Source organism: Phaethon aethereus, assembly GCF_964289735.1.
Source record: "Phaethon aethereus genome assembly, chromosome: 9".
Classification (NCBI taxonomy): Eukaryota; Metazoa; Chordata; class Aves; order Phaethontiformes; family Phaethontidae; genus Phaethon; species Phaethon aethereus.
The window spans coordinates 28,644,685-28,658,239 of NC_138585.1; the positions used below are offsets into that span (position 1 = coordinate 28,644,685).

At 46.2% G+C, this 13,555-nt stretch overlaps 1 protein-coding gene across 1 annotated transcript; it reads right to left on the reverse strand.

Annotated features, from left to right (window-relative positions):
- Positions 1-1,138: 1,138 nt before the first annotated feature.
- On the reverse strand, positions 1,139-13,053 carry AADAC (arylacetamide deacetylase; the record flags this gene model as incomplete). The annotated part of the gene is made up of 5 exons (XM_082003357.1): positions 1,139-1,747; positions 2,903-3,074; positions 3,412-3,481; positions 4,275-4,497; positions 12,916-13,053. 5 exons carry the CDS (start codon positions 13,051-13,053, stop codon positions 1,139-1,141), a joined length of 1,212 nt encoding a protein of 403 aa, XP_081859483.1.
- Positions 13,054-13,555: the final 502 nt, after the last annotated feature.

Consider the following 13,555-nt stretch of genomic DNA (forward strand, 5'->3'; position numbering starts at 1 on the left):
AAGATGCAGTATCTTTTATGCAAAAGAAAAGCAGGATGTTAGAAGTACATGTTTGTGGTGTGTTGTGATCTGTTTAAAACCAGTAGCCACCAATGTGTTTGTTCATAATTCAAGATTTTTAGGGTTTATATTTAATACATAAAACATTTATATAGAGGATATTTGTTCAAGACTGACAGCTGTTCTTTTCCAAGCCTATAAAGCTACTAAGTTAATTTTCTTTTTAAAAATTCATATGTGAAATCCTTAAAATTGTTTATCAGTGAATTGGAACACATAATACATCACTTATCAAATAAGTAGAGCATAAAACATACAGCAGTGCTATGTAAGGCTGGGACCTTCAGTCGTCCTTTATCCGATGACCATTCAGTGCCGTTTTGTTACACTATTTCCTTCAAGTCCAGGGATTAAAGAAAGTGATTACTGAGTAAGACAGATACTTTAAAAACCCAACCCAAACCAAAAACCACCAAAACAAAACCCCCAAACATTTGCACCGTTACAGTCATCCCACTCTGTTTTCAAGTGCTCCCCTTGAACTGTGCTGGAGAGACAACAGCATAAGCGCAGCAGCAGTGTGCGAAGGGCAGGGTTTCACAAGCTGCCTTGTGCCTCGTGAAGACTGGTCCCTGGGCCTGCGTGCACCCCGTCGCCCTTGCCGGCGCGTCCCACCGGTCAAGGGAGCAAGCAGCCACCGAGCACCTCCCGCCTGCAAATGGTGATCTTGCCCGTTTGCACAAGGCTGCCATAGGAAGATGTTGTGATAGGAAGAAACAAGAAGCAACCAATTCAAGACATCAAGTCCCACACGCTGTGCCAGTTGGGGGCTTGGGTGAGCCCAGGCAGCACGCGGGCAGGGTCAAGCACACCAACCCTTCTGGTCTTGGGCAGGAGAGAAATCCCAGGGCGGTTCCAGCAGTTTATGGGGTTCTGAGCTCTGACGACAGCACTGGAAGAACACTTAGGTTAGAATCAGACTGATTTTCCTGCCAGAGAAGATGAGAAATGCTGCAATCCAGACACTGCAGAGCAACGCAGCGAAGATGGCAATCACGACCAAAAACTCACGTTCTCCTACGCTCCTCAATCGCACCCAGTGAAGGCGAGCCAGGCATGCTAGACCAACATTTTCAACTCACAGGTTCTCATTTAACCACTCGATACATCTGTTCAACAGCCGGTGCCCTACAGCTAACTCAGCTGGACCCGAGACAAACATCATCATCCCATGAAAGGCGTCCTTGGCATGATCATGCGTGACGGGAACACCCACTGCCCGGAGGCGCCCAGCGTACATGACTCCATCATCCCGTAAGACATCATGCTCGCAGGTGAGGATGTAGGTGAGGGGCAGGCCGCGTAGCTGGGCATCGCTCGCCAGCAGCGGGGCCGCCCTCAGATCCAGAAAACCTGGGTACTTCTGTGCAAGCTCAGAGCTTCCATAGGTGGGACTGGTGTAAACATGATCTTTCTTCAGTTCTTCGGGCAGCAAATTGCTCCAGTTTACAAACTGAAGTAAGTGGTTCGATTCAACTGGGACGTGCCTGTTGGAGGCCATCGCTTCCCTGAGAGATAAATCAGAAGTGAAATATTCACTCCAGAACTTGACCATAAGCACCTTAGGTAAAATGGGCTTGTCTGCATTCTCTTGATAAGATGGCAAATTCAGGTCAAGTGTTTGAAGAGCAGGATACAGCAAAACTTGGGCTTTGAGTTTTGTTTCAACTTCAAAATCTTCTAACAGCTGTACAAGAAAAGAGGAATAATTACAAAAAGTCAGTTAAAAAGTGTTGGTTCTCTCATGCTGACAGAAGATCTTAAAACTAAGGAATTAACACATGCATGTTACAACATAAGTAAAATATGATTATCAATAAAACCAGGATAGATTACGTTAAAGAAATTCTAAATTCATAGGCAGGTCACCTAAAACAGCACATTCTATTAAAAATTCTCCTGCACCAAATGTAATTTCATTTTATTATGTTGAAGGACAACAATATTTGAGAAATATTCTTTCTGAAGCATTGAGACTTTGAGGCATTTATGCTTTCCTGAGTAGTAACAAATGCTTTTTCTATAAACTATAGAAATTTTTAAGCTATAGGAATAGAAAAAAATTGCAGGTTTCTGAGACTCCTTTAATCATTTCACAATTTAAAGCTTATCCACCTGCTGTTCTTTTAACCCTTTAACTTCTTTAACTAAGGTGTTAGAACTCAAACAACTATAACTCTATACATTTGAGATATGAAAAATGAAATGTCATTAATTGAACACTGACATTTCTTATATGTTGTCTTTCCCCTCTTCATTAATAATTTTCCACCTTCTCCATCATCTTTTGCTTTCAGTGTCCCCAGCAAATTCACAGCTTTTCCAAGTGAAATTCATTACCATCCAGATAACTTCAAGAGAGCAACAAGATTGGAGTGACTTTATTAAATAAACCTGAGAAAGAAGTGCAAAAGGCCCTGAAACTGTGTGTGATCAGATGACACTGGAACATTCAGTTGTCTTTTTTTTCCTGCTATTTACATCTATATGAGTCAAACTGCTAAAATTCCCTTTTCAAACAACATACTTAAAACAGTCAAAATGTGCTTAAGGATACAGTGATATATGCCCTAATTACAGGGCCAAGAGCCCATTTTTATGGTTTAAAGGCTTGGAGTACATCATAGCATCAAAGGTACTTTGATGCCATTAAACTGCTCAAGTAAATTTACTTTCCTGGAAACTCAGAGCCCTCACGGACAGTCCTGCATGCAGTACGTGAGCCATGAGACACACCTGGGAGGTGCACTTGCTTTGAGCGGAGGTTGTTGTTAGTCTTTTGTAAGTGTTCATGAAACGACAAAAAAAAAAACATTTTGAGCTAGCAAACCAGCTTTTTTACCTGTTGTGCCACAGCTGCAGCCAAGTTGCCACCTGCACTGTCTCCTGCAACACAGACCCTGTCTGGGTCCACCCTGTACTGGGACAGGACGCTGCTCTGGAGGAAGAACTTTGTTACCGAATACACATCTTCAAACTGAACAGGAAAATGGTATTTAGGTGCCAACCTGTAACTGTCGGAGGCAAGCAGAAGTGTGTTACTTCCTGCTGTTAATAGAGAGAAAGACTTGCTAGCATCTGCCCTAGTTGGTGAATGTTTATTATTTTCCACACCCAGAGAAGTAGGAACTGTCTGTCTGTCCTGGAGCACCAAATACTTTATTATCCACCCAACTTCATAAAGCAATATCCAAAATAGCCACCAACCACAATTCACCGCTGCAACCTTGACAGATTTTGTTTACAAATATTTAAGGCTAGCAGGAAAGTACATGATAAAAAAAAGAAAATTAATTGAAATAGATTAATTTATTCCAAACCCTCATCCCATCTAGAAGGAGAATCTCTTACTTGACTGATACCACGACAGCATTTAACCTGTTTGAAGTCCACCTTGTCAGACAATCGTAGGATTTCATGCCTAAGATGAAACAAGTCACTTAGAATACACTCCAGCACATTTGAGAACAGACACGTTGTGGTGGGCTGACCTTGGCTGGACACTAGGTGCCCACCAAGCCGCTCTGTCACTCCCCTCCTCAGCAGGACAGGGAGGGAAGAAAATAAGGTTGAAAAAACCTGGTGGGTCAAGATAAAGGCAGTTCAATAAAGCAAAAGCCAAGGCCTTGTGTGGAAGCAAAGGAAAACAAAAGATTTATTCTCTACTTCCCATCAGCAGGCAAAGTCCAGCCTCTTCCCGGAAAGCAGGGCTTCACACATAGCGGTTGCTCCAGAAGACAAGCTTTGTAACACCAAATGATTCCCTTTCCTCCTCCTTTCTCTTAGCTTTTATTGCTGAGCCAATGTCATATGGTATGACACATCCCTTGAGTCAGTTGGGGTCAGCTGTCCTGGCTGCGTCCCCTCCCAAGATCTTGAGCACCCCCAGCCTACTGGGGGGGGAATGTTGGCGAGACATTGATGCTGTGTTATCAACACCATTATAGCTACCGACACAAAGCACAGCACTATGAGGGCTGCTACTGGCAAAATTAACTGCACCTCAGCCAGACCCAATACACACACATACAACAGCATGTTCCTCTTTGCAGAAGCTTTCAGATAACTTCCCAAAACCTCCACCTGGTTTTAACTGCTAAAATACCAGTTCCCTGGCCCTCTCTGTGGCACCTCACGTAAAACAAAAGGCAATGCTTAACACTGGCCGTTGAGATCTTCCATACGGACCCTGGCACTGACCGAGAACAGCTTACCTGCCTGTCCTACACACCATCCTCCACCATGGAAGTAGACCACCGCCCTTCTCAGCCCATCAGACGCCTTTCTGGGCAGGTACAGACGGACGGCAACGTTGTTGAACTCTGTGTCCATCACAGTGACGTTTTCATCGGACATGGGTGCGACGTACTCAGCAGCTGTGATCAGCATCAGAGTTTCCATATAGTGCATCAGACCCAGCTGATCAGCAATCTCAGCCTAAAGCCCAAGACAAGGGAAAACAGTATTTTAAACACAGCCTTAGTTACTCTCAGAGATTAAATTTTCATAAAGCCATTTGATACTCTGTGCAAGCCTGTAAAGCTGCTGTAGCAGTCACTAAGCCAAACGCTGCTGACTCGGAGGAGTCGCTGTCACGCACTGCCCAGCCTGAGCCGCCCAACTCCCTTATCTGCCATCGCTGCCGCGTGAAGCTCAGTGTCGGTGGCTGGAAGGCAGCCCAGGGGACCACCGCTTCTCACTGCTAAGACAACGAGTGGAAGCACAGGCATGGAGGATAACAAGGACATCACAGAGGATGTGCAAGAAAGCAGAATCAGCTGAAGCCTCCTGATAGCTTCAGGTCTGCTCATCTTTCCAGACAGTTACCACAAAACCAAGTTAATAGCTGCTCCTGTGATGAATTCCAGAAGCAAAAGCAGCCAGTACTTTCAGGATGCCAACGACACTGGTGGCATAAATACAAGGATATAGCAATTTGACTTCAAGCTGCACAATAAAGTTTAGTGATCAGTTCCACCCCAGTAGCCAAAGAGCATCGTTTAGTGGCAAGTACCCTTATGTTTATTAAAAGGAAGTATTTTCTCTACTTTGAGACGTTAAAAAGGCAGAAGTATATTTTTGCCACTTTACCACAGTCCAGTTCTGTTTAATTTCTTCAGTGTAGATGTAACAACTCCACGAGTTGCATACCTCTGTTTCTCTATATAATGAAGGAGTGCTCCTACTGAATAGCAGATTGAATCGTGTCTTTATTGCCCATTCCACATGGTCAGCAGATGCGACAAAATTTCATGATGCTGCATGTGCCACTATACCTTCCGAAGCTATTTTCTGCTCCACCATCCTTGAGGAAGATCCAGTTTTGCCTGAGCCACACAAATCCTTTCCTTACATCAGTTTGCTATTTCACAGTAAAAAGCTAAAAACAACCCTGCCACCGACGTTCCGATGTCCACCATCCCTCTGCCCGTGAGGCAGTTCCCCGTCTGGTGACCAACAGAAGCACAGCTCTGGTGTGGCACCACCGCCGTCGCTCAGCACTGGCTCCAGCCTGACTCTGACCGAGGCAGATCCCAGTGACAGCCTGGCCTGGAGAGACTCCACGGGACCAGGAGGAGCATCCTCCAGGAGGGGAAGTAAGGGTGACGCTAATCGGGATCTCTGTCTGCCTGCTGAGTGCATTAGTCTGGGGGTCTTAACCACCCATAGCGTTGACTTTTTTAAACAGGTCTTTCTCCCAGAAATCAAATCTACCCCAGCTGTACCGGTGGAGCCCCAGCCCTGTGCAGCCCTCTGAGGTGGAGAGAGCAGGGGAGGCCACTGGTGCCCCTGGGCATCATCGGTGCCTCTGGGCAAGCCACGCAAAGGGCAGGGAGAACTTGCCCAATGGGCTCCACAGAAGTTCCCTGACAGAAGAAAACTGATGTGGTTCAGGGAGTTCAGAACCAAGGAATTGCCAATTTTTAATACTGTTAAAGCAGTTTCCTTTGGAATTCATGTTTTAAACATTTATTATGAAATTCTATGGTTCTAAATTAGATTACAGTTATTCTGTAAGGTGCTAAATAAAATGAAAACAAAAAAAGCCTCAAACCCCAGCAAGTGAACCTGCAGGCAAAAGGCAAGCTCCAAAGATTAATATTTGGCAGCTTTGTCTCTGACATGACAATTTACGCAGGCTAAAGCATTTCAGAATTCCTTTCACTCACAGGCTGTTTTAAACCTTGAACATAAAACTTTAAAAAAAATTGGTTTAGGTTTCATTATACTGAGTCTTTGGTACAAAAGAGTGAATGCAAGCGAAAACATTTCTAAAGGCATTTGCTATGGTCTGTGCTAGAAGTGTAGATCCCAACGACTCCTTCCAAACCCAGCAGCTCCCCCGGGAGGACTCACATTTCCCCACAGCAGCCTTGGGGAGTTGCAACAAGTAAAGATGTGACCATGTTTGTTTATACATAAATCTCACTGGCTTTCCCCACCACCTTTCTTCCCCTCCTACATTGGATTGAACGGTATTTAAAAAAAACATACTTCTCACATTGCTTTTAAAATACTAGAAATATATTCCTAAAAAGACATAAAAACCTGTAATAGACCACAAAATGACATAAAATAATAATGCCACAATGACTGGAGGGAAAATAAGGCCTGGACTTTCTATACTGTGAAAGATAGTGTAAATACCTATTTAAACAAAAAATTAGCCACATTAGAGATTGACTGTGCATAGGAGCACGATCTCGGTCATGTGAAATGCCGGCAATATGAGGAACCCCATCACGCGTAGCCTCCTTAAAGCACAGTGTGCTACGGCAATGGGCTGCTGAAGCTACTTGCAGCTAGAAGGTAAAAATAGCATGGACTGCTTCACGATTTGTGAGCCTTACATTATCTAATTCCTAATGATAGATTAAGGAATAGCTGGGGCAGCAGGGGTAGTTGGCTTGCTTTTTAGACGAAAGAAAGGTATGAGAATACCACTTCAAATTTGCTCGAAAGCCATTTGCTACCTGACTTGCTGAAAGAGAACTAAGGACTTTAAATTTCTAGTTCATTTCAAGCAAAAGTGGAAGAAGTTTCAAACAAATTTGCATATATATTTTCAGTTTAATGTGCACCACTCTTGTGCACATTCTAGTTAAACACCGAAAAAATTAAGAGCTGGCACTGTGCTGAAAAAAACACTTGACTAAATTTTAGGCCACTGTACAACTCTTTGAACAGGCATACACAATCCCGTCATTGCGCTGGAACAACTTTGATCAACACGCTTGGTTTGGAAGGTAACAGAATTAACAACAGGCCTACATCTATAAATCGGATCGGAATTTTTTAGTAAAGCAAACAGTCCCGTGACTGTTACTAGCACTGTGTTACCAATCATTCGGAAAGGAAAGCGCGCTGGGAAGCCCCCAGCATTGACGTTGGGGTTGCCAGTTTGCCTGTGCATGCTCAGCATTTTATGCGGGTTATTTCCATAGCCTGGCGCCCAGGTCCGCGCCCTGGCTGCACCGCCGTGGCCGCGGGGACGGGGCAGGCACGGTGCCGCAGAGCACTACCGCCGGCACCTCGGCTCCCTCGTAACCGCCCCCGTGACAGGGGACGTGACCCAGCTTCCACACAAGTCTCTAGCTGTCCCGCCACACAGCAACAGGAATTATTGAGTAATGAAACCAAGTTGTTTTACACAATATCTGAAGGTGAAAAACAGATGAAACTCCAAGCAGGTTTGAGTTTAGTAAGAAATAAAACATCCCAGCCTGGTGCAGTACCTGTCAGAAGTTTAGCTTTCCAAGAGATGCTTTGTTCTTCCCAGGAAGAATGTAAAACACACGCACACAAGAACCTCCACACTTTGACTGATCACCTCTTGAAAGGCATAACATCTGGCATTCAGGGCTTGATGCTGTAAATCGATCCAACCCTGCTTGTTTTGCTCTTTGTAATTTTTTTGCTTTATATTTAAATCAACTATTTAACCGTCTTCTACATATAACCTTCTTTTTCAGAAGTTAGAAGAAAAGAGAATAGAGCTAAGACCTTGCTGGCGATACTTGGTAGCGACTGCCACCATACTGAAGAGTCACCTCTCGGAGGCTGGCACCGAGTGACGCTGGGAGCTCTGCCAAATGCTGGGCTGTGGAATCAAGATGAAGACAAACGGGCAGTAAATGCGTGGAAGGAAAACGCTGGTCCTTGTCATAAGTGGAATGAAGACAAATACATACATGGGCCAAAACCGCATGTTTTTATCCACAGTGATTACACAGTTTACATAAATATTTCTCAGTGGTTGTATTTTCCTTGAGGATTAGCATCTTGAAAAAAATAAATATACAGGTCAAAGCAAGTCCTGCTGTAATTCCACTGAGCTTGTGAAACTTCTCCGTGTTGAGAGGAATTCCCTCAGCTTCAGGGCTAAGGCTTTTCAATACTTTCAGAGCCAGTTTTCCCACAAGCAGGCATTTTACATTGTGGAAAACCACCGATCTACTGCCTGTGGTTTCAAGGCCATTATCATATAAAAAGAAAAGGAAATCATACCCTCATCTGAAAAGTCTCATTGCCCCGATGTAAGATTACTGCATGTCAGGGGTAAGAGGAAAACCAACCACGTTGGCGTTTTGTGTTCCTTGTGCCTCGGAAAGCATTTTCCACAATCGCTTTCTCCAACTCCCGTAAGGGGCGTGCGGCAGCAAGGACAAACCACCCCAAAACGTGCCGATGAGGAAGGGAGCCCCAGCTGTGCCTTGGCAGGCAGAGTGCCCGGCACCGCTTTCAGCAGCTTGTTGATCTGGCCGGGCAGTAGCGGGGATGGAGGCACCTCCAGGTGAAGCTTCCCGTCCACTGGGCACGAGCGGCGGCACTCCGGCGGCAGGGCCGCGAGGGGCACAGAGCCCGGTCTCGCCGCTTCGGGGAAGGCTTTGGGAGGGGTTCACAGAACGGCAGCCAGGGAAACACTCAGCTGGGAAGGAAGATGCTGTACTGCGTTTTATACTTTCTTCACGTGTTTTATCTTAGATCGCGTGCACATGGTACTTCCTGAAAGTACATGAAGAATTTTGTGCTTAAGCACCACGAATTGGCCAGCTTATTCTTAGGGGCTATTCCCCAGCTAGACAGCATGGAGACCGAGACATTACAACGTAAACACATGGACGGAGACATTCCCAGCCTCCTTCTGCGACAAGATGGGTACAAACAGCCTCTTCAGCATGCCATGGGTTGGGCACACAGCGAAACCAAGCACGGTTGCCATCCCCTCCTGGCTAACCCGGGGCAAGACCTAACCGCGAGCCTCTGACCGGGCTCCGGAGCCCCTCAGCACTGTCGTGCCCCGCAGAGACTTTGAAAGCAGCCTGGGGCTGGCACAGGTTTTATTCAAACAAAGTACTCATCCAGGCCAGGAAACCCAAAATCAGAGGAAATCTCACACAATTTGGCTCAGAAGCTGGAGAGCCCTCCAGGACCTGTTAAAGCAAAGCCGATGAAGGAGGACAGAGAGTTGCCAATTCACAGCTTGCTTTCATGTTGTTTTGGGGGCTTGAAGAGAAGACCCTCCTGCTCAGGAGTGTTTGAGGGTAGCAGTATCATTTCCCCCTTCTCAAATCAACATCAGGGAGTCAGAAAGACTAAAATAAGGTCCCCTCTGCAAATTTAGGCCTACTATTAACTGATTATAAACTGTTGCCCCATAATCAGATGACTGTTCAGAACGTTTATGACACTTTAGAGCCACCTCAGATCTATTTGCACCAGTGCAGCTCCCCAGAGACTACCTTCCTCCACGTCTCTTAGGATTATGGTTCTGCACCAGACCGGAGCACAATTACAGAACACGCTTGCCCTGCACCACTGCTGCTGCTGGCAGACCTGGGCTTAAGAGGCAGCCAAAGCAACAGCCACGACAGACACCAGCTCCATGTTAAAGTGGAAACACACAATCCTCCAACACTGAGGATTGCTTCTGCTTGCTGAGCACTGCTGTGCTGAAGGCTACGGGTCTGAGCGAGTGAGCAGACACGAGGTGTTCCTGGGGAAATGTGCACATACCTTCCCTTACAGGCTACCTCCAAAAGGAGATTTAAGAGGGGAAGAAGCAAGGCAGCCCATCAAAAGCTGGCAGAGGTCATGCTTGAACAACACCACGAGCATGGGCCGCTGCAGGGGTCTTTCACTGCTCACCAGCCACCCTTCTTCCCTCAACGGCATGCTCCGCTGCTTGGTACAGGCCACTCGCGGCTGCCCACGTAACCAAACTTTGGGGGTGGCAGCGGAGCCTGCGCCCACCCTGGCTAGGTCATGGCACACCTCGACGTCTGGCCTTCAAAGCCACACGATACCAGCTGAGGCCTTTGCAGGGGCCCCATGGGCTGTTCCCAGTGACCACGCTCTTTCTGTGTACGCACAACTCTGCATCGGTGTTTGGCCTCACATTACAGATAGCCACCGCTGGCACAGTTCGTTAGTGATACAATTAACACAGCAGCATTGCAACTTTCCTCATTGCTACCGCTTCTGATAAAAATGAATAGATGATGAATAGCAGATTGAACAGCATGACAGAAACCTACTGCTTTCTATTTGAAAAGGATGTTGTATGATTTATGCTGGTAAATGCATTACCAGAGAAGTAATGCACCATCTTAAGGCAAACATACTAAACACTTTCACCCTTGGCTGGAAATCTGAGGCAAGATCTATTCTGTATGACCTTCTGTACCATTCTGCTCTCAGACTGTCCTACCAACTCGTCACCCTTTCATCTTTCTCTCCTGGTAGCAATGGGTTTACAGCTGAAGCTGGAACATGCACTCAATGCAGGTCATGACAAACCACCCCCAACTCTTCCTGTGCCCTGCTGGGAAATGACTAACACCACCAAACACATCTTTTTCTTACTCCAATAACCTCAGTTAACCACTATGAAGCCCAATCTCCCAGCAAGAATTGCATTTCACATCTGGAAATATTAGAGAGAATCCACTAAGGATTCTTATTACTAGTTGTTTTTCTTCCCTTGGGTTGGTTGGGTTAGTTGAAGGGGTAGGGTTTGAGGGGGGCTTGCGTGGTGGTTTGGGGGGGGGGGGGGGTCGTTTGTTTCCCTAGAAGAATTCCTACTGCCTAATTTCCTTGGAGGGAAAAAAAAAAAGGATACCTTCACTAGTATATCTGCAGGCTGTCACCACTTTTTCAACTCCCACCACTCAGACCTCAAACTACAGGGTAGATTCCAGGCATAATGAAAACACACCGCTGCTTTCTAAGCTTCCGCAATTTCTCTACCTACTCCCTTTGCACACACGAAAACATTCCAGCATTTTAGGCTTAAGTTTTTTACACCTTAATACAGGCTTTTATAAATGCTTTGAAATTTGCTAGGAAAATGAGGACAGTCCAGAGCACTGAGGGAAACAGGAGTCATTAAACAAGTTAATACTAGAGAACGAGACAGGAGATCAAAACAAGCAAGGAAGCAGCCAAGAGCCCACGAGCAAACACCCATCCCCTCATCCCGCCAGCCGTACAGCCCTGACGGGACACTGGGGTGGCTCGGGAGACCGACAGCAGCTTCTGAGCACTGTCCAGAGCAGTGATGTCTAGGAGACATCTAAAAAAAACCATGAACCCTTGCATCCACCAGAAAAATCATAGAAGAGGTGGCTCCCATGGACTTCCAAAAGTCACACCCACCGCACTTTAACTTAAACACCACAAAAGGCAAGCTCCCAAACTCATGCACTTCAGAGCAAGCAGCCTGGGTGTTTGTGCCTGCAGCCGGCAAGCCTTTCGGCAGCATCCCTCAAAAGCAAAACTAGAAACCTCAAACCTCTCTCCTGGCTCCTTAGACCGTCCTTTCAATATATTTTGTGGCGGAGGAAAAAAACCAGGCAGCTTCAAAAACTTTCTAGCCACCCAGAAAGATGTCTGCAACACTCAGCCCCCCTCCTCCCCCCAGACCTCGATCTTTGACCTTGTTTTTAGATTTTGGTTTTGCAGCTGCAGCCACCATTGCGTATTGAGTACAGGCTCGATTCAAAACAGCTCCCAGTTTAATGTACTTAAGAGGTGGGAACTACAGCACCATTGTTTACGCATGGTGTGCAGCCTCACAGATTATTTACATAGGTTTGAAATGGCTGCATAACATGACTGATATGAAACAGAAGCCAGGGAGGTAATCTATATAAAAACAGCATGCAAAGACGTAAGGACCATGTTGTCAGTAAATATTGCCATATACCTACAGACAGGCTATACCACCACCACCCTTCCAGCCTGCGACATACAGTTCTGTGCTGCTTAGCTAGATACCATTTTTTGGTAGGCAAGATTACAGTGGTATTAAAAAAAATTTATATATGTGTGTATGTATATAGCTTAATTTCTCCATGCTCTAGTATTATCACCCCTATTACTAGTTTTGTGTAGGTTTTAGGCTCATTCTGTCAGTAAATTCCTATGAAACCACAAAAGTTAATAGTTTTTAAGAAGTGCTCTAGCTTCCCTTTCTCTGACACCCAATACAATACTTCCAAGGAAGCTCAATACACATGTTCCAAGCAACAGGAAAAATTCAAGTAGTACTTCAGCCATAAAGGATCATAAAGCAAAATAAACTTGCTTGCCCATATCTATCCATATTCACATTATGTATCACATTTCCAGTTACTGTGTCCTTTTTTCAAGGCTGCACAATTAAATCTTTTCCAAGTGTCTTTATAGTCATAGTTACAGTAAGTTTAATGCTTATTTTCAGATACAGCTGTCCTTCACACAGTATATTACCATATATATAAGTGCGTATGACGCGTATCGCTATACCTCTACTAGCCACAGGGGCATCAAGGCAGCCCTCGGCTCCCAGGCCAGCCCCACCACCAAACTCACCAGATGCCCGACGGTCCGGAAGCCGGCCGTGATGAGCATGACTTTCCAGGGCTCCTCGAAGCCCTCTGGGATGGGGGTGTAGACGTAGTAGGCAACGAGGGCAGAGGCGAGGAGGAGGCACAGCAGCTTGGCTCCCATGTCCGCAGGCACAGCTCCCCCAGACTGGTCAGGTTAAGCGCTCTCGCTGACTGTTAACAGCTACGAGCCAGCACACGCGGAGGGCAAAGTTAATCCCGTGTTTTGTTTGGGTCGCAGCCAGGAGATGATTTCTCATCGGATCACCTGGGGCAGACATTGCTCTGCCGTGCAGCTCCTGAGAAAGCTTATTTCTTCAGCAAGGTGCTCAGCCACTTGGAGCCGGCCGGGCTGGCGCTTCCACCTCAGGGTACACAGAGGCTGCTATGCGCCGGCACCCCCCTTCCTGCGTTCGGCACCCGCCGCAGGCGGGGGGAAGGAGGCAGCTGAAACTAAGGAACAGAACGCGGCCTGTGAACCAGGGGCTGGCGCAAGGTGACATTCAAATGCAAAGAGATTATTGAATATTCAGGAGCTATTAGCTGCTGCTTCATAACGCAGCGGTTGAGACACAGCCCAGCTTACAGGGTCACCCAACTGGTTCAGCCTATGGCAGCATGTAACC